At 48.4% G+C, this 19,594-nt stretch overlaps 2 protein-coding genes across 11 annotated transcripts in view; one reads left to right on the top strand and one right to left on the bottom strand.

Annotated features, from left to right (window-relative positions):
* Positions 1–19,594, bottom strand: part of CIITA (class II major histocompatibility complex transactivator) — a 1,021,617-nt gene that overhangs the window by 622,225 nt on the left and 379,798 nt on the right. The window lies entirely within an intron of this gene.
* Positions 1–19,594, top strand: part of MYH11 (myosin heavy chain 11) — a 93,980-nt gene that overhangs the window by 20,914 nt on the left and 53,472 nt on the right. For 5 of the 9 annotated variants that reach the window (XR_014504887.1, XM_083413312.1, XM_083413309.1 and 2 more), the window contains exons 4-6: positions 6,241–6,268; positions 14,179–14,281; positions 19,036–19,128. Coding sequence is in view for 6 of the 9 variants with exons in the window: in XM_083413312.1 (XP_083269438.1) it covers positions 6,241–6,268; positions 14,179–14,281; positions 19,036–19,128 (224 nt within the window). In the remaining 3 variants the exon portion in view is untranslated. Of the gene's footprint in view, positions 1–6,240; positions 6,269–14,178; positions 14,282–15,880; positions 15,902–19,035; positions 19,129–19,594 lie in introns of all 9 variants that reach the window. The other 4 variants (XR_014504888.1, XR_014504889.1, XM_083413307.1 and 1 more) reach the window with 1 other exon arrangement.

Raw genomic sequence — 19,594 nt, forward strand, 5'->3', positions numbered from 1 at the left:
GCGTTTCCGTGCGCTCTGGTTTCTGTCACGGTGTTCTGTTGTGCCAGAAGTAGTTTAGTTCTGCTGGCCACATGACCTGGAAAGCTGTCTGTGGACAAACGCCTGCTCCCTCGGCCTGAAAGAAGATGAGCGCCGCAACCCCATAGTCGCCTTTGACTGGATTTAACCGTCCAGGGGTCTTTTACCTTTTTACCTATATGATGTGACCACATTTGGAATACTGGGTACAATTGTGCTGAGAAAAGGATGCTGAAGAATACAGGAAATGCTTAGATCCAAAGGATCAGGGGTCTGGAGAAGTGGCATAGCGTGGCCTGTGACCCACCCTCCATGCTATGCCACTGGTCTAGAACAGCTGCCTTATGAGGAAATCACTTGGGGTTTTAAAATTTTTTTTGGGGGGGGGGAGTGAGCTATGGGGATGGACATGGTAGAGGTGTCTAAAATGATCTTAGGTGAGGAGAAAGGAGAACGATGATGATGATGATGATAATTATACCCCACCCATCTGGTTGGGTTTCCCCAGCCACTCTGGGCAGCTTACAGCATATCTAAAAACATAATAAAAACATCAAGTGTTGAAAACCTCCTGACACAGGGCTGCCTTCAGATAGTTTTTTATCTCCTTGACATCTGAAGGGAGGGTGTTCCACAGGGAGGATGCCACTACCAAGAAGGCCCTATGCCTGGTCCCCTGTAACCTCATTTCTCGCAGTGAGGGAACCGCCAGAAGGCCCTCAGAGCTGGACCTCAATGTGCAGGCTGAGCAATAGGGATGGAGACGTTCCTTCAGGTATACTGGGCCGAGGCTGTTTAGGATTTTAAAGGTCAGCACCAACACTTTGAATTGTGCTCAGAAACGTACTGGGAGCCAGTAAAAATATATCTGAAGAAGTGTGCATATACACAAAAGTTCATATGAAGAACAAACTTAGTTGGTCTCTAAGGTGCTACTGGACAATTTTTTATTTATATATATATATTTCTACTGCGTCAGACGAACACGGCTACCTACCCGAATCTAGTACTGGGAGCCAGTGAAGATCCTTTAGGACCGGTGTTATATGGTCTTGGCAGCCACTCCCAGTCACCAGTCCAGCTGCCGCATTCTGGATTAGTTGTAGTTTCCAGGTCACCTTCAATGGTAGCCCTACGTAGAGCACATTGTAGTAGTCCAAGCAGGAGGTAACCAGAGCATGCACCACTCTGGCGAGACAGTCTGCAGGCAGGTAGGGTCTCAGCCAGCATACCAAATGAAGCTGGTAGACAGCTGCCCTGGTTGCAGAATTGACCTGTGCCTCCATGGACAGATGTGAGTCCAAAATGACTCCCGGGCTGCACACCTGGTCCTTCAGGGGCATAGTTACCCTATTCAGGACCAGGGAGTCCTCCACACCTGCCTGCCCCTATCCCCCAAGAGCAGTACTGCTGTCTTATCAGGTTTCAACCTCAATCTCAGCCTCCATCCATCCTCCAACCTTCAGAAATTCCTTCTCTCATAATCCCAGTACCCAGTGGGACCATCCAATGAGAGCAGAATGATGGGAGACTTGGGACAGACATCTTCACCCAGTATGTAGTTAAACGATGGGATTTGCTCTCACAAAATGTTTTGAATGCCAACAATTCAAACGGCTTTAAGAGGGGATTAGACGAATTTATAGAGGCTGTCTTTCTTCCAGGCAGATTGTTTATTCAGGGTTCATCCTGATTCGCCTGCACAAAGCTTGTGCAGAAGTTAGCCTATGGCCTTTATTCATTCAGATTTCTTTCCGGGGAGGTCATGCAACAACAAACATTCGTCCTGATTTGCTTGCCTAGAGTTTATCCGTCTTTCTGTTAATCTTCCATGCCATGCTTTGCAATGCCTATACCTGTCACTTTCCGAACCACAACAAGGTGGATTTGTCATACAGGCTCAAAAGAGCACAGATTTTAATTGCCCAACCCAAAATTTATGGTATACCCTTGAACCCTGCCCCCAGCCACTGCCCAATACTTTTAGCACTATTTCAGATGACCTTCCAGATTTATTTATTTATAGATGTATTTCCCTCCCATAAAAATATCAGTCCGGTGTGCTCATTTGCTCATCCTGATTCATTTGCGCAGAGATTAAACAACTTTGGCTATCTTTAGAGCATTCATTTTGATTTGTTTGCGGGAAAATTATATGACGTTGTGCCGCACGGTTGTGACCACCTGCTTCCTAGTGCATTTTCCCATCACTTTCTTTATGGGGGGGGGAATGATTTTTGGGAGAGGGTGGGGAGGGGAAATGGAATTTTTGCTCAAGAGCATGGCTCAGCTTTTATTGGGCAACTGAAATGCTGCTGTGTGATTAAATCCCACTTGAAAACAGAAAGAGCCTGGAAAACCCCCTTGTGCTCCTGTCCCTTTCCTTCTTCCATCCCACTGTTGACATGGTAAGTCAGGATGCGGCAGAAATTCAATTTAAAGCTGAACCTGACCTAATTGCACTTCACAAAACAATAATTGGACTCAAGAAACAGCCATCCTTCGAAATGGACACTTTTCTGAACGTTCTAATGTGGCTCTCCGGCCAAGTAAGGGGTGCAAAAGTACACATCCCGCAGCGAAATGTGCCTAAAAATGCATATATTAGGAAAGGTAACGTACCAAAAAAATTTAAATGCATTGGGGCTGGTAAAATGGCTTTGCATGCATTTGTGTATGAGACAAAGTTGCTTACAAACGTCTCTACATTTGGATAAATTTGACTAAATGCTCATGAATTTTTCGTAACGACTTTTCACAAAATGCAAAAGCTGCTAACTGGGGAAGTGTGGAGAACCAAACTTAAGATCGGATAGGGACCGAAATTGACGGGTCCATCTATTCCTGGTTGGTAGTCAAATGGCAGCAGCCGTAAGCGGTCTTCTTCCTGCCGTCCTCTCTCTCTCTCTCCCCCCCGACTGCGCTGGAAACATGCAGAAACCCTTCAGGGAGACCAGCCCATAATAAAATGTCAAGAAGCTGCAGGCCAGGATGCCCGATTCTGTTGCTTTCTCCTTTTATGGTCAAGCTGCCAGCTCAGAGTCGCTTCCTTGTGATAAACCATCCGATTCAAGGCTGCGATTAAGCAGAGCAAGCTGGTCCTCCGGGAGGGAAGCGGGGGCGCAAACAGAGGCTGGAGGAGGAGGAGGAAGGGGGGGGGCAAAAGAACGATGTTGTTTTCGAAGAAGGAAGCGTGGGATGCTGGGGGAAAGCTTGGTCTTTCAAAGTGGTACCATTTAACCCAGTCATCACCTGGGGAGGAAAAAGAGGCTGTGCTGGATGTCTCCTCTGCTGTATAGGTAGTCATTTGGGGCTGAGGTCCAGCCCAGGAGCCCCCCCCCCAAATGTCCACCCTAGAATGTCACATGATGGAGCAAGCAGCAAGCAGATCCTGGATCATGGGGTGCGTAAAACGCTTGTGGGGCACCCGGGAACGAGACCGTGGAGGAGAGGAGACTGCCATGCCTTTTGTCCCTGTCCCCCAACCGTGTTGTCAGAACTTTTGACATGCCCCTGTTTAATTTCCTGGGCCGTTCTTCTTTCTAGCGTTGATTGTTGGCGTAGCTCAGCTCAAGTGGAATTCCTTCTCTGCTAAGTGAACCCAATTAAATTTGTCAGCAGGGGTGATTAGCAGGATTAAAAGGAGGGAGCAGAACTTTGAGCCTGGAACTGAGGAAAAGTTTAATGAGGACTCTCTCTGAGGCTGCCAGCTGGGGTAAATTCAAGCGTGTGCAAAAACGCATACAGTGGTACCTTGGGTTACATACGCTTCAGGTTACAGACTCCGCTAACCCAGAAATAATACCTTGGGTTAAGAACTTTGCTTCAGGATGAGAACAGAAATCGTGCTCCAGTGGCGCGGCGGCAGCAGGAGGCCCCATTAGCTACAGTGGCTTCAGGTTAAGTACAGTTTCAGGTTAAGAACGGACCTCCAGAACGAATTAAGTACTTAACGCGAGGTACCACTGTACAGTCATACCTCATGTTGTATTTGCTTCAGGTTGAGCGTTTTCAGGTTGCGTCCCGTGGCAACCTGGAATTAACAGAACTGGTTGCTTCCGGGTTTCGCCGCTCGCGCATGCGCAGACGCTCAAAATGACGTCACGATCATGCGCAGAAGCAGCGAATCGTGACCCGTGCACCCACAGACGCAGGTTGCGTTCCACTCAGGTTGCGAATGGGGTCCGGAATGGATCCCATTCACAACCAGAGGTACCACTGTACAATCATACCTTGGAAGTCAAACGGAATCTGTTCTGGAAGCCCGTTCGACTTCCAAAACATTCAGAAACCAAAGCACATCTTCGGATTGACTGCAGGAAGCTCTTGCAGCCAATTGGAAGCCCCGGCAGATGTTTGGCAAACAGTCACTTCCGGGTTTGCGGCATTTGGGAGCCAAAACATTCAAGAACTCAGCTGTTCAAAAACCAAGGTACAACTGTAGTTTGATCACAGAGATTTCCTTCCAGAAGCATACAGAGCTTTGGATGTGTCCTGAAGTTATATTAGCAGATCTGTGTGTGTTCCATGTTCTTAGGAAGTTTGTCAGTTGATAGATGCGGTAAACACCTTTCTGCTACAAAACAACGCTTCCCCTTTTGCTCTCTGTTCCGTGCTTGGCCATTCCGGCTGCATACTTTTAGAACACACCCGCTCACCTGCAAAGAATCCTGGGAACTGTAGGTCTTTTAAAATGAAGATGCTGTGGATTGTGTGAGAGGTAAACTACAGTTCCCAGGACCCTTGGGGGCAGGGGAGAATGTGCTTTAAATGTATGGTGTATATGCAGCCCCAGAGTGTAGGAAGAGAGAGGGATTGCAGTCTGGCCTACATCGCTGTTACGTCAGTTTCCTTTCTCTTGTTTTTTGTGGCAGCCCCGGGAACTGTCCCAAAACATCACATCCGTTGTGGACCCCAGTTTAAAGAACCACCGTTCTATTGGGAACTTGACCGTTTCTATTTTTGAAATAGAAACAACTTGAATCTTTAACCTTTTGTCTTCAGTGTCGTCCCAGAGGACAAAAACCAAGATGTCCATTGTTGCTAACCTAGGGAGTGTGATAAAAATAAAAGTATTGTGTGTGCATTGTGGCGCCTCTGGTTTTCTGCCGATCCCCTGATGCACAAGATTGGCAAGTGATACAGAGACTTGTCCGGATGCTCAGAAGTCATGAGAAGCAGAAACTCAGTGCTAGGTCACTGGCTTTGCCCGCGATGGCTGGTGCATTAGGACAAATGTGTCACCCACCAAAAGCTCCCTCTTGCCTGCCACCTGACTTCCAGCTGGTCCAGGGAGTGCCCCTGCTTCTCAGCTCCCTCCTCTTCCTCTTTAGTCTCAGTGTTGCCACTTGTAGAACTCAGCAGAGAGGAGGATGGGAACAGAACTAGAATCAGACAGCTCTACTTGTCATGGGCTCTCTGGTGCCACCTACTGTTGACCTCCCTGCTTTTTGCCCTAATAGTCCCAATGGGTGCAAGAAGGTCTTCAGTTCTGCTCTTGGCATCTCCACTTAGCACAGGGGTGGAGGATTGGATCGGAATCCTTATTTCTCCCATCCGTCCCCCCTGGGCTAAGTTTGACAGGTGGGCGTGGCTGCCCACATGCCAATCACCAGGTGTCAAAATTGACATCATAGGCACTCAGTTGATTTTGGCTTACAAAGCACAGTGCAGGGAGATTTTTTTAAAGTGCCAGAAACCAGCTGATCGGTGTGCCTATAAATCTCTTTAGTCCCACTGTCTTTTTACCTGCACCACACCTCTCATCGTATGTAATGTTGCATATAGGGCACATGGGCATGGTTTGGCCAAAATGGCTTTCTTCCTGCTTCTGTGTAATAAATAACCAGCGGTATATTTTGGGAAAGTGTTTGCTTGCTAGGCATTTTGGCACATTGCCGTCAAGTTTGGTGTGGTGGCTCTTGAGATCAAGGAGCAGGATTTGGCCTGTGCTTGGATACAGTGGGGTGCCATTTTGAATGAAGATGGTGGGCTGAACCTTTCAAAAATGCACTTTTTAAAAAAGTTCCTTTGAATTCCTAAGCAATGCCCAGTATGAAGTTGCTAGTAGATGTTTAATAAACTCTTTTGAAGATTCCTACATTACTTTGATTCCGATCTTGTTTCTATATGAAATGGTAGGTACTGTATACACCAAGCCCAAATAATTCACCATACTCTTGAATATCCCAGACTTAATACCTGTTTTCTCTTTATCTACAGATCGAGAAGACCAGTCCATTCTTTGCACGTAAGTAGAACCAGTTTAATCATCCACACCTTTCTATTTCTGCTCACATTTTCACTTGCAGAAAGTACAACCAATATTATCAGTTGACATATGTGTAGCTCTTAGACTGAATAGCATGTTCTGGACCAAAACCTGTAGGTTCGGAATTGTTTTTAAAGACAGCCCTGGACTGTCTGTCTACCCAACCCACCTCCCTTTGTTGTCTTTCCCATTTTAAGCTTGTAGGCTCCATTTTGTGGAAGCTTGTTAATTCCCGCCCTCCATGCTTTGGAAAAATTGCTTCCTTTTTTTGCATAGCTGCTAAGTGTGTGGCACTGGGCACTCTGATGGCACTAAAAACAGAGGTGGGAAACTGCAGGTCAGGATGCTCCCTAGGCTACAACCTCTCCTAGGCACTTCTCGCCATCCTTGAATACTTTTGCCTGGCTGGAATTTGTCGTCAAACTGATATTGCCCCCTGCTTGCCTGGATGGATGATAATAATAATAATAATAATAATAATAATAATAATAATAATAATAATACTTTTATTATTTATACCCCGCCCATCTGGCTGGGTTTCCCCAGCCACTCTGGGCGGCTTCCAATAAAACACTAACATACAATAACCTATTAAACATTAAAAGCTTCCCTAAACAGGGCTGCCTTCAGATGTCTTCTAAAAGTTTGGTAGTTATTTTTCTCTTTGACATCTGGTGGGAGGGCATTCCACAGGGCGGGTGCCACTACCAAGAAGGCCCTCTGCAAAATATGTGTGCAGTGTGTGTATTTGCACTATACATTCAAAGTATCAGGCCACTTTAGACTAGGGTTACCAGGTTTTTTTCAATGAATCCGGGGACACTTTTCAACTTCCTACTAAATAGATGGATTTTGTCAGGGGACGGATTGGTAAATCTGGGGACTGTCCCCGGGGAAATGGGGACATCTGGTAACCTTACTTTAGGCAGCTGTGGCTTCTCCCAAAGGGTTCTGGGAGCTGTAGTTTGTTCAGGGTGCTGAGAGTTGTCAGAAGGCCCCTATTCCCCATCACTGAGCTACAATTCCCAGAGTTCCGTGGGGAGAGGGACTGACTGTTAAAAAACTCTGGGAACTACATTACAAATCCTGCAACAGGGGCTGTGCTCTGACTTCATCCTAATCCAAGACTGATGCAGCGCTATACATCCTCCAGGGCAGGCTGCCTGCTGACAGCATTACGTTTTTATATCTATAGGAAGATATTAGGAGAAAATCACACTAAGACTCTGATGAATTTTCAGCGTGATTTTATTTTTAAAATGCAAGCTGATGTGGAAATGTGGAGAATTGAATTTAAGACTGAAAAATTGAGAAGCCAGTATTGACAGATTCACCCGTGCCCTGTGTTTACCTTCCGTTTTAATGGACTGTGAACGGGAGGTGTGCGGGGTGACGCTGCGGTCTGGGGCAATATCAGTGAGCAAGGAAAGATTTTATTACATGTTGGATAGCAAACCCTTTGCTGCCAAGCAGTTGACCACAAGCTCCAGGTATAGCTTGCCAGAAATGCTCAGCGCCAGCTGCTCCAAACTCCAAGGCGCTTTGATGTTTGGGAAGTAAAATGAGAGGCACCTCCACCTCCTCACTCTTGCAGCTAAAAGTAGATTCAGTAGTAGTAGTAGGTTGTTTTTTCGTTTTTGTTTTAAAGGAAACATCCGCTTTCAAAGGAGCGTTTTCTCTGTCTGCAGTCTGGGCAGTGCTTTTTTTTCTAGAAAAAGATGTTTAGAGGTACAGTGGTACCTCAGGTTAAGTACTTAATTTGTTCTGGAGGTCCGTACTTAACCTGAAACTGTTCTTAACCTGAAGCACCACTTTAGCTAATGGGGCCTCCCGCTGCCACCACGCCGCCGGAGCCCGATTTCTGTGGTTTCTTGTGGTTTCCCCAGCCACTCTGGGCGGCTTCCAGCAGAATACATGCTCTCATGCCATGCTTGTTGGCTTTGCTAGAGGTATCTAGTTGTTGTCCACCCCCCCCCCTTAAGAAACAAGATACTGGATTAGATGGGTCCTTTCAGGGGGATCCAACAAGGGGATCCTTGCTGCGATGCGGCAAGGTAGCCAGTTCAGTCTGCCTAGCAGATTTCTGGTTTCAGAACTGGGGAAGGGAAAAATAGGGTCTCCGGCAAACCGTTCCCGCCCTTGGGCAAAGGAAATTTAGTGGAAGAGAAGGATAGCTAAAGTATAATAAGTGAAGTTAATGTATTTTCTTTTTTTTTAAGCATGCTTTTGGTCTTCCCAAAAGCAAGGATGTAAAGTAGATTTATGTGAAAGCCTTTTACGCAAATGTCTTCAAACTGGCATGTTTAGTCTGAAGCCGTTCCCAGAACACTTAATTTTTATCAATAAAACATGCACATATTTCAGCTTTGGGCCCCATGTGAAGCTGCAGGCAGACGTGAAACTGTGCGAGATCAGGGTTCATCATCCCCCCCCCCCCCAAAGAATCCATTTGAAGAAAGAGGCTGGGTCCTTAGGCAGAGTTTATCCTGCTCCAGAGCTGTTTGCTTCAGAGGGGCTTGGACAGAGAGCTCACACGTCCTCCCTTAAGAACACAGGAGCATTGCCTTGCCGGATCTGACCGATGGTCCTTCTGGCCTCATTACCAGCAACAGCCAGGCACCAGTTGGTGATGTGTTAGCCAGGGCATTTGGGTGCCCCTAGTTTGTCTTGTATCTCTTTGTGTTGTTGTTGTTTAGTCGTTTAGTCGTGTCCGACTCTTCGTGACCCCATGGACCAGAACATGCCAGGCACTCCTGTTTCCCACTGCCTCCCGCAGTTTGGTCAAATTCATGCTGGTAGCTTCAAGAACACTGTCCAACCATCTCGTCCTCTGTACCCCCCTTCTCCTTGTGCCCTCCATCTTTCCCAACATCAGGGTCTTTTCCAGGGAGTCGAGTCTTCTCATGAGGTGGCCAAAGTATTGGAGCCTCAGCTTCACGATCTGTCCTTCCAGTGAGCACTCAGGGCTGATTTCCTTCAGAATGGATACATTGGATCTTCATGCAGTCCATGGGACTCTCAAGTCTCCTCCAGCACCATAATTCAAAGGTGCTGCTGTAATATATATATCCCCTTCTCCTTGTGCCCTCCATCTCCCCCAACATCAGGGTCTTTTCCAGTGAGTCTTCTCTTCTCATGAGGTGGCCAAAGTATTGGAGCCTCAGCTTCAGGATCTGACCTTCCAGTGAGCACGCAGGGCTGATTTCCTTCAGAATGGATAGGTTTAATCTTTTCGCAGTCCGTGGGACTCTCAAGAGTCTCCTCCAGCACCATAGTTCAAAAGCATCAATTCTTCGGCGATGTGTTGATATGGCTTTGTTATTTTTGTGGAAGTCTGCTAGGCAGTACAGTCATACCTCGGGTTACAGACGCTTCAGGTTGCACGATTTCGGGTTGTGCACCACGCCAAACCCGGAAGTACCGGAACGGGTTACTTCTGGGTTTTGTCGCTCATGCAGAAGCACTAAATCGCACTTTGCACATGCGCAGAAGCGCCAAATCATGACCCACATGTGCGCAGACACGGTGCTGTGGGTTGTGAACGCTGCAGGTTACAAACGTGCCTTCTGCACGGATCACGCTTGCAACCCAAGCATCTACTGTATAAACCTTTGGCTTGCCAGGTTTTTATCAGGAGGTTTTGTGCTGTGTGGTGGAATAGTGGGTGGTGTGCCAGGGGAATTAGTGGGGATGGAGTTGGGGACAGTTTACCTACTTCTCCTTTCCATGTGTTAAGCATGGTCTGTGTGAACCTGTTTAGTGTTGTGGGGATTTTCCTTAGTTTGTTTGGGAGGAATGGGGATGCTGTAGCCAGGCACCAGTTAAGCAACATAAAGGTAAAGGGACCCCTGACCATTAGGTCCAGTCGTGACCGACTCTGGGGTTACAGCGCTCATCTCGCTTTATTGGCCGAGGGAGCCGGCATACAGCTTCTGGGTCATGTAGCCAGCATGACTAAGCCGCTTCTGGCGAACCAGAGTAGCGCACGGAAACGGCGTTTACCTTCCCGCTGGAGTGGTACCTATTTATCTACTTGGACTTTGACGTGCTTTTGAACTGCTAGGTTGGCAGGAGGAGGGACCGAGCAACGGGAGCTCACCCCGTTGCGGGGATTCGAACCGCTGACCTTCTGATCGGCAAGTCCTAGGCTCTGTGGTTAAACCCACAGCACCACCAGTTAAGCAACATACTCACCATATACTAAACCATTGTGGTTAAACCACTGTGAGAATTGTACCTCTGTAGCAAACTACAGTCCCTAGTCGGAAAGCTATGACTTCTAAATATATACAATATACTCACCATATATTTAGAAGTCACAGCTATCCAACTAGGGACTGCAGTTTTCTACAGAGCTACAATTCCCACAGTGGTTTAACCATCAGCCCTCCTTCCCTGGGAGCTCTGGGAATTGTAGCTCTGCAAAGAGTCTCCTGACAACTTTCGGCACCCATAACAAACTGCTCTTAAAGTAGTCTTGCAGCACTTTAAACAGTTGTGGCTTCCCCCAAGGAACAGGACCCTAGGAAGAAACAGCATCTAGCCTTCTTAAGGCTTGGTGCCAGCGCCAAGCACCCTCCTACCTTCCTCCTCTCGGGTGCGCATGTGGGGCTGCCGCAGGGACATTTATCTGTGGGCCGGCGTTTGAGAAGAGGCACCTCCTAATTAGGAAAAGGAATTGAGCAGAGCGAAGTTGGTGGAACAGCTCCAAGATCAAAGGAACCTCAGGCAGATCCACTCTTAACTCCTCTGCAAATGTCCTTCCTTTAAAAAAAGAAAAGAAAAGAAAACGCATCAGTTGCCTTAGCAGTACTTGCTTCCTTGATGTGTTTGTGTCTTCAGGAATACAAGAGGATGTTGGGGAGGCAAATTAATTGCGGACCGTTCTCCTGGATGCAACCATCTTGTCCCTGCTTTTAGTTACTGTTCCGATGGGAACGGGGAACTTTTTTCCAGACTGAGGGCCACGAACCCTTCTGTGAAAGCTTCTGGGGACCACATGGCAGTGGTGGGCGGGGTCTGAGGCAGGAGCAAGGAGACTCAGGGGTTGGCAAGGTTTGCCTCGCCTGGGCTGGTTCACTCCAGTGGAGATCTGTGTGATTTCCGGTATCTGCGCAGATGCAATTTCCGGTGCCGCGGAAGCGAGTCTTTGTGCCGTGCTGCACCAGTTTAGCGCAGCGCATGAGGACTCACTGAGCAGGTGGCTTGGTTCGGAGGTGGCTCGTGGGCCGGTTAAATGACCCCCGTGGGCCCATGGGCCTTAGGTTGCCTACCCCTGAAGGAGAGCAACAGATGTAAACGTTGCTTTTGTATAGCTGGCTGGTTTCTGTACACCCTGTTCCCTCGGTCCTCCGTCCAGGCAAGTGAGAGACATTTTCAGAGTTGAAGGGCACATTCCAGTCAGGCAAAAACATTCAAGGAAGGTGCAAAGCAAGGCCGGTGAAGGGTATGTAGCCCTAGGGAGAGAATCAAGGGCCAGGCAGGGACTGAGGGCCGGGTTGGAGATAATGCGAAATAACGTTTGTAAGTTTAAAGCCCAAACGCCCAGCTGTGGATATTTCCAAACCCCTGGACAACATCCCAGACAAATGAGTAAGCTTTAAGGCTTGGTTATACACTGCCTGTGATAGCCATCTATCTCTTCGTGTTGTTTCCACATCCTTCCCCCAATATTTTAAAAGATGTGAAGGAACTTAGAACCAAGGCAAAAAAACTCTCCAGCCCTTTAGGACTCCTGACTCCTCTCAGTTTAATATTGGATAAGTGGCAAGGAGTATGAAAGCCCATGCGGAATAGTGGTTAGAGCACTAAACTAGGTCCTGGGAGAAAAGGCTTCAAATCCCTGCTTAGCCACAAAGTCCACTGGGTGACTCTGGGGCAGTTGCTGTTTCTCAGTCTAACCCACCTCACAGGGTTGCTGAGGGGATAAAATGGAGAGCGGCAGAAGTGTTGCTTGAGCTCCTTGGGCAAATGGTGGAGTAGGACCAGCTCTCACCTGTGGCTCCTAGAAGCTGTCAGCAGGTGATAGCAGCCACAACCCCGGAAACGGCTGAGGGTAGCTGATGGGTCTCAAACCCTCAATGAGTTAGGGACTTGACAGGTTCTGGCAGAGTGAGCGGACGAGACCAAATGTGGGTCCAATGGTCAAGAAGGCAGTTTCCGCACATGGGCCTGAGCTCCCACACGCATGTTGCAAGGGACCTAGAACGGTTTGTTACTAGATCTCACAGTTTGGTGTGCATGGTGTCGCATGAATTCTCAGAGGCAGAGTGGAAAGGCAGGAGGTCCATTGCTGTTGGAGTATGTTGTAGGAAGTTTAATCTAGTATCTAGCAGAGTCCCTGGGCGGCCCCCGTGTGGAATAATGACTCAAGACAACATGCTATGCAGTGGTTCTCAACCTATGGGTCCCCAGATGGTGTTGGACTACAACTCCCATCATCCCTGACCACTGATCATTCTGGCTAGGAATGATGGGAGTTGTAGTCGAACAACATCTGGGGATCCACAGGTTGAGAAACACTGTGCTATGGGATTAAAATTGGCCAGAACTTTATTATGTTTCAGATGAGGGTAGACCTTGGCTCAGGCACTGGGCGTTTATCCCTCCCAGTCCCCCGCTGGGGATCTCGGGAACACCAGGGTTATCCAGTGGGGGGTGGGGTGGGCTGGCTCTGGAGAACAAATGTTCAAGCAGAGAGAACCTGCCCCCGTTACGCTGCCGTCGCAGGGGAGAGCAATGTCAGCCTCTTGGCGTACGGCCAAAGCCTCCCCTCAAACAACCCCTTTAAGGGGAACCCTGGTGCCGCTGCCGCAAAGAAGAGGGGGGTGTGGGTCACCGCTACACGGCCACCCCCATTTAGGGAAGATAGACTAAAGGATTCCGCCCAAGGCCTGATACCGCCAAAGTTGTGACGTTTTGCTATGGGAAAGGCAAACCTGCCAATGCAGGTTCCAGCCCTTCAACAGCGACCTTGACGTAGCAGCGCCCGCGTACCTGTGGAGAAAAGGTTAACCTGCGAAAGAAGTCTTAACTGAAGGTGGGTAGGGTGGGAGAAGCTCTGGAGCCAACTGATGATTCCCAGGTAAGATCCTCCCCCTATTGTGTGGGCAGGTGGTCCCTCCCCCTACCTGGCCTGATCACCTTGGCAACGCCTCCCCAGGCGGAATTGGGCAACTGGCTGAGGTAGGCGGAGACCTCCAGGTATCCCACCTGGGGAAGGCGAAGCCAAGCCTGTGCTAATGGTGCTGGATAGGGTCCAGGGGGCTGTGCGCGACCACCCAAAGGGCGCCCTCCATTTAATGTGGGGAGCAGTCATTCTCTGGGGGCCAGCAGAGGCCAGAATGAATGGGATTCGTCTTGGCTGGGTCTGTCTCTCCCTCCCTGCCTCCTTCCCTCTCCCCTAGTGGAAGCAGAATAACACTCAGCTTGTGGCGCTGTGGTCTAAACCACTGAGCCTCTGGGGCTTGCTGATCAGAAGGTCGGCAGTTCGAATCCCCGCGATGCAGTGAGCTCCCGTTGCTCTGTCCCAGGTCCTGCCAACCTAGCAGTTCAAAAGCACATCAAAGTGCAAGTATATAAATAGGTACCACTGTGGTGGGAAGGTAAACGGGAAGGTAAACGGTGTTTCTGTGCGCTCTGGCTTCCATCATGGTGTTCCGTTGCACCAGAAGCGGTTTAGTCCTGCTGCCCACATGATCCGGAAAGCTGTCTGTGGACAAAAACCAGCTCCCTCGGCCTGAAAGCGAGATGAGCGCCGCAACCCCATAGTCACCTCTGACTGGACTTAACTGTCCAGGGGTCCTTTACCTTTTCCCTTTCCCTGATTGTTGAGTGGTGGGAGAGAAATGCAATTCTACCTTCCCTCTCTCCTCTCCTTTCCTCCTTAGAGGGGAATCTGGTGCCGGCAAAACGGAAAACACCAAGAAAGTCATTCAGTATCTGGCTGTCGTGGCCTCCTCTCACAAGGGCAAGAAGGATACCAGCATCACGGTAAGGATTTTCTGGAGCAGCCTCTTCTGTCTCGACTGTCTCGGTTGTCCAGAGGAGGGCAACCGAAATGGTCAAAGGCCTGGAAACGATGCCTTATGAGGAACGGCTAAGGGAGCTGGGCATGTTTAGCCTGGAGAAGAGGAGGTTAAGGGGTGATAGGATAGCCATGTTCAAATATATAAAAGGATGTCACATAGAGGAGGGAGAAAGGTTGTTTTCTCCCTGCTCCAGAGAAGCGGACACGGAGCAATGGATCCAAACTACAAGAAAGAAGATTCCACCTAAACATTAGGAAGAACTTCCTGACAGTAAGAGCTGTTCGACAGTGGAATTTGCTGCCAAGGAGTGTGGTGGAGTCTCCTTCTTTGGAGGTCTTTAAGCAGAGGCTTGACAACCATATGTCAGGAGTGCTCTGATGGTGTTTCCTGCTTGGCAGGGGGTTGGACTCGATGGCCCTTGTGGTCTCTTCCAACTCTATGATTCTATGACAAACAAAAACAACACGAATGTCTCCTAGGGGAGCACTGGGATAGTCTTTAGCGAATGATGGTACCTGGACCAGGCCGGCTGCTTTGCAGCTCAGGCCATTTTCTGCATTCCTTTCGTTGCCAAGTTGCTGACATATTACTGAGAGGACGCAGTTATGTCACAACCCCTGTGTGTTTATGGAAAAAGGGCTATTTGTTTGACATCCCCTCCTTAAGCGCAGGCAGGCAGGCAGAAGAGCGCATAGCTTTCCATATGCGGCTCCTCCTCTGGGGAGTTGCTGATGCTGGGGAAATGTAGAAGTCCCCTCCCCATCTTTAAAGCTTATGGGTGAGACAGGGCTGGATCCTTTCCTTCCATCAGGCCTGCGGGGGGGGGGGACCTGTGGCTCTGTGGGACTCCATCTCCCATCAGCCCCCAGCCAATATGGCCAATGGTCAGGGGAGATGGGCGTTGGGAGTTAGGGACAGGGTAGAAATTCAATTCAGCTTGCCCAATCTCCACTTTCCGAAACAAGATGCGAACCAGGCGCCTTCCGAAATCCGCACTTCCCCAAATTTTTGCAGTGCGGCTCTCTAGCCAGCTCCTGTGTGCAGCAATGCATTCTATAAACATAAAACATGCAATATATGCCTATATTGGTGACAATAAGATCCCAGAATATGTTGTATTTGGCAGAAGTGTTTTTTTTTTTTTTTAAATGCACCTGTTAGAAGAAATCCGCACTTAGATTCTGATGAATTTTCACAAGGACTTAAAAGAAAAATGGCAGGTTGATGTGAAAAAGTGGAGAGCTCAATTTAAGACTAATCTATCACCTATACTTCCTCCCCCTCCCCGCCCTCGAGCAAAACATTTATTTGTTTGGATTTAGGTCATATCTAAAGGTACCAGTGCAGATCCACAGGTTGGTCCTTCTGCCTTTATTTTCCTTGAGAAGGTGTGTTGTGTGTCTGTTTGCATATATAATATACATGCATACATACATACATATAAACACCTGCCGCTGTGGACTGTGAATTCAGGTGGAAACACCTTTTTTTAAAAAAAGTACTTTGGGATGTGACGGGAATGATACTGACAACTGTTTTATGCTGTGTTATCTGACTGCAGCAAGGTCCATCTTTTGCTTACGTGAGTAACCTGGATTATTTGGTGTGTGTGTGTGTGTGTGTATATACAAAGGCACGGAGTGTAGATCTGCATGGTGTTTTTGCACTCCACCTTCTAGAAGAAATCACCCAATGGTTTGATGTGACAAGATCCCTCATGGCTCAGGGCAACAATAGGGTTCACGTGTATGTTTTCCCAATGCCCTGATCTCAAACACACCATCGTCAGAGTTAGCGGTCTGGGTTTCAGCTGGTCTTGCTCCCAGAATCACAGTATCCATGAGAACTGAGGCCACGAGAGTTGCTTTTCCCAGTAGCACTGCTCGGTTTTGCACACTGGAATCGTTTCCTCTCTCCAACACATCTCAGAAGAGCAAACTTGTGGCCAGAAGTGTCGTTTCGAGAGGAAGCAGCCCCGAGAGGTGATGCGCTTCAAAACTGGACCGCTTTTGAAAGAGTGCCTTACTCTCCCCAAGGATCACAGTGTGGTAGTTGATTGACATCATCCCGGTCTGCTTGCACGCTGTTTGTTTTTTGACATTGCTTGCTGCCTGCCCTGTGCTACACCTGCAACAAACCTCCTTCTGCATGCCTTCAAAGTGGCCAAGTTATAACAATCGCCATGCAAAAGAATTAAGCTTTAAACTTTGGGAATTTATTTAATACAGACTTGGCAGTTTTGCAGCATCGATAGGCGCCAGTTACCGTATTTTTCGCCCTATAGGACGCACCTTTTCCCCTCCAAAAACGAAGGGGAAATGTGTGTGCATCCTATGGGGCGAATGCAGGCTTTCGCTGAAGCCTGGAGAGTGAGGGGGGGTCGGTGCGCACCGACCCCTCTCGCTCTCCAGGCTTCAGGAAGCTATCTGCTAGCCATGGGAGACCCAGCTCTCCCACGGCTAGCGGAGACCTTGCCGGCACCCAGAAGCTTGGGGCGCGCTGAGCTCCGCACGCCCCAAGATTTGGGATTAGCGCAGCGCACCTGGGGGGGAAATAATTTTTTCCCCTTTATTTCCCCCCCAAAAACTAGGTGCGTCCTATGGGCCGGTGCGTCCTATGGGGTGGAAAATACGGTATGTGGGAATTGGCAGCTGAGTGAGACATGGCAGAAACCTCTAGCTTGTGTACGAACCATACATTTAGGGCACATTTGAATTGCATTCCCACCTCCGGCAAAAGAACCCTGAGAATGGTAGTCTGTTAAGGGTTCTGGCAATGGTAGCTCTTTGCATCCTCAACAAACTACAGTTCCTTGAATTCTTTTGGGGGGGAATGTGTGTGCTTTAAATGTATGGTGTGGACACAGCCCTAGTTCTGATCTCCAAGGTTTCAGAGGCCTTTTCTCCTTTTTGATTGATGCTTTCACAAAGCACCCCCCCCAAGGACAATGGAAACCTCACATGTGGGGCTCCTTGTCCATCAGTAATTTTGAAAGTTGAGTTCTGGTTTCATAAATGATCCAGTATTCCTTCAGCTCTTGGCAGAGAATGACTTGACTAAAACTCCAGAAGCAAAGTGCCAATTGAACAGCTGTTCTGCACAGCATAGTTTGGCAGCTAAGTCTACAGATGTTACTTGTCCCTCTGTCCACTCCTCCCCAAACAACTGGCCTAGTGGCGAAGAAATGAAACGTTATTCATCCATATTGACAGCTTGAAAGGAAAAAAAAGGAAACCGTTCTCTTCCAGTTCACAGAAGTTTTGCTATCTAGTCACCTGGAGCTGATTCATAATCACCACAGGTGATGAGTGGAGGAGACCGTTTAGAAGCCCAAAGCAAAGTATGCCTCTTGTGGATTCGCCTCCGATATTCCGCCTTCCTCTTTCTTTGACCTAAATCCGTTAACTGGCCTGTTGTCATTGCTTTCAGAATATGCTTAATAAGCGTTTGCCTGGATACATTGCATGGCTTGTGTGTGTGAGTGTTCATCATCATCATCATCATCATCCGTGTGTAACTGCATGCATGCATTTGCACAGGGGTTGGGGAATCTGGATATTTTTAAAAAACCCAAAATAATGCATTGTCATATTCAACCTTTTCAAAAGCCCTGCATTTAACATGATTAATAGATGCGGCGTAATCTGCTTTGTGCTGCATTACCTTTCAGGTTTTTATTTTTTGGCCATTTCTTTCCCTTGCCTAATTTACAGCATTGTCCCCTTGCTGAGTAAATGCTTCAGCACTCTAGGTCCGGGGTTTGAGGGGAAGGGAGGAGTTCTTAGCAGGCCATTCCAGAAACATCACGGCCAGCCTTTGATGGAGCATTGGACACACAGTGAAAAGAGTTGTGTTGCCCTCCGTTGTGGCCATCTGAAGAAAGGATTTCATCTGCAGCAACCAGCTGCCTTGCCCATCCAAAGGAGACTCGGTGGACAGCGCCGGGCTAAACAAGGAGCAGGAAGAAACAGAGAGCTCAGCCTTTTGAGAGCCAGTGTGGTGTAGTGGTTAAGAGCGGTAGTCTCGTAATCTGGGGAACCAGGTTCGATTCCCCGCTCCTCCACATGCAGCTGCTGGGTGACCTTGGGCCAGTCACACTTCTCTGAAGTCTCTCAGCCCCACTCACCTCACAGAGTGTTTGTTGTGGGGGAGGAAGGGAAAGGAGAATGTTAGCCGCTTTGAGACTCCTTAAAGGGAGTGAAAGGCGGGATATCAAATCCAAACTCTTCTTCTTCTTCTTCTTTTACTGCGGGCCGTTTCAGGCTTCTCCTTTCCATCCCTTGCAGAGATAATCTCCAAAATGCTTGTAGACTGGAATGTGCAAAGCACGGGTGATGGGACACCCATGGCCTCCCCAGATGTTCTTGGACTCCAACTCCCATCAGCCCCAATAGCCAGGGATGATGGGAGTTGGAGTCCAGCAATGTATGGAGGGCTAGACTGGTATAAAATACCCAGTGCAGTGGTTCCCACCTCCTTACGCTGTGTGTGTTGTAGTAGAATCCTGACTGGGGTGCCCATAGCAAAAGAAAGCCCTGCGCGGCATGCATTACAATATACATGCATTTTTTTTAAAAAAAGGAGATTATCTGCAGGGGAGGGAATCAAGGCTGGACCTGCCTTGGCCGAAGCCTCTGTATGCCTCTTGTGTGTGATTGTTTACGGTGGAGAGACTTGTCTTCTTTCTGAGGATAATGGGGTTTGAATCCGTTTTAGGGTGAGCTGGAGAAACAGCTGCTGCAGGCGAACCCCATCCTCGAAGCTTTTGGGAATGCCAAAACCGTGAAGAACGACAACTCTTCCCGATTCGTAAGTTGGAAGTGATATAATACTGCTTTAAATGTATAGACCAAGTGGGACTTAACTATGAGCTATGGGGTGCCAACAAGAATGCACTGGGCCCAGTGCATTCATTTGCCTCTGGGAAAATAAGCTACAAGGTGTATGGATCTCAATGACACAGTGCTTTAAAGCATATCCATTGTCCCATACCCTCCGGCATTTATCCGATGAAAATAGGGATAAGTAAAAGCTGGACGTTCCTGTCTCAAATCAGAAATCGGGATGGCTTCTGTAAATCTGGGACCGTCTCTGGAAAATAAGCACAATTGGAGCTGGAGATCCCTGCTTGAATCCAGAAAAACAGCTGCAATCACAATTCTCATCAGCCAAGCGAGGGGTTACCGGTGTGACCCCCCAGTGCAATGGCCCCCTTAAGGTCTTTATCTGGTACCCACGAAACCAGGGGCCCCCTTCACTGCCCTCTTGGTCATGA

Source organism: Podarcis tiliguerta (genome assembly GCF_965153285.1).
Source record: "Podarcis tiliguerta genome assembly, chromosome: 14".
Taxonomy (NCBI): domain Eukaryota; kingdom Metazoa; phylum Chordata; class Lepidosauria; order Squamata; family Lacertidae; genus Podarcis; species Podarcis tiliguerta.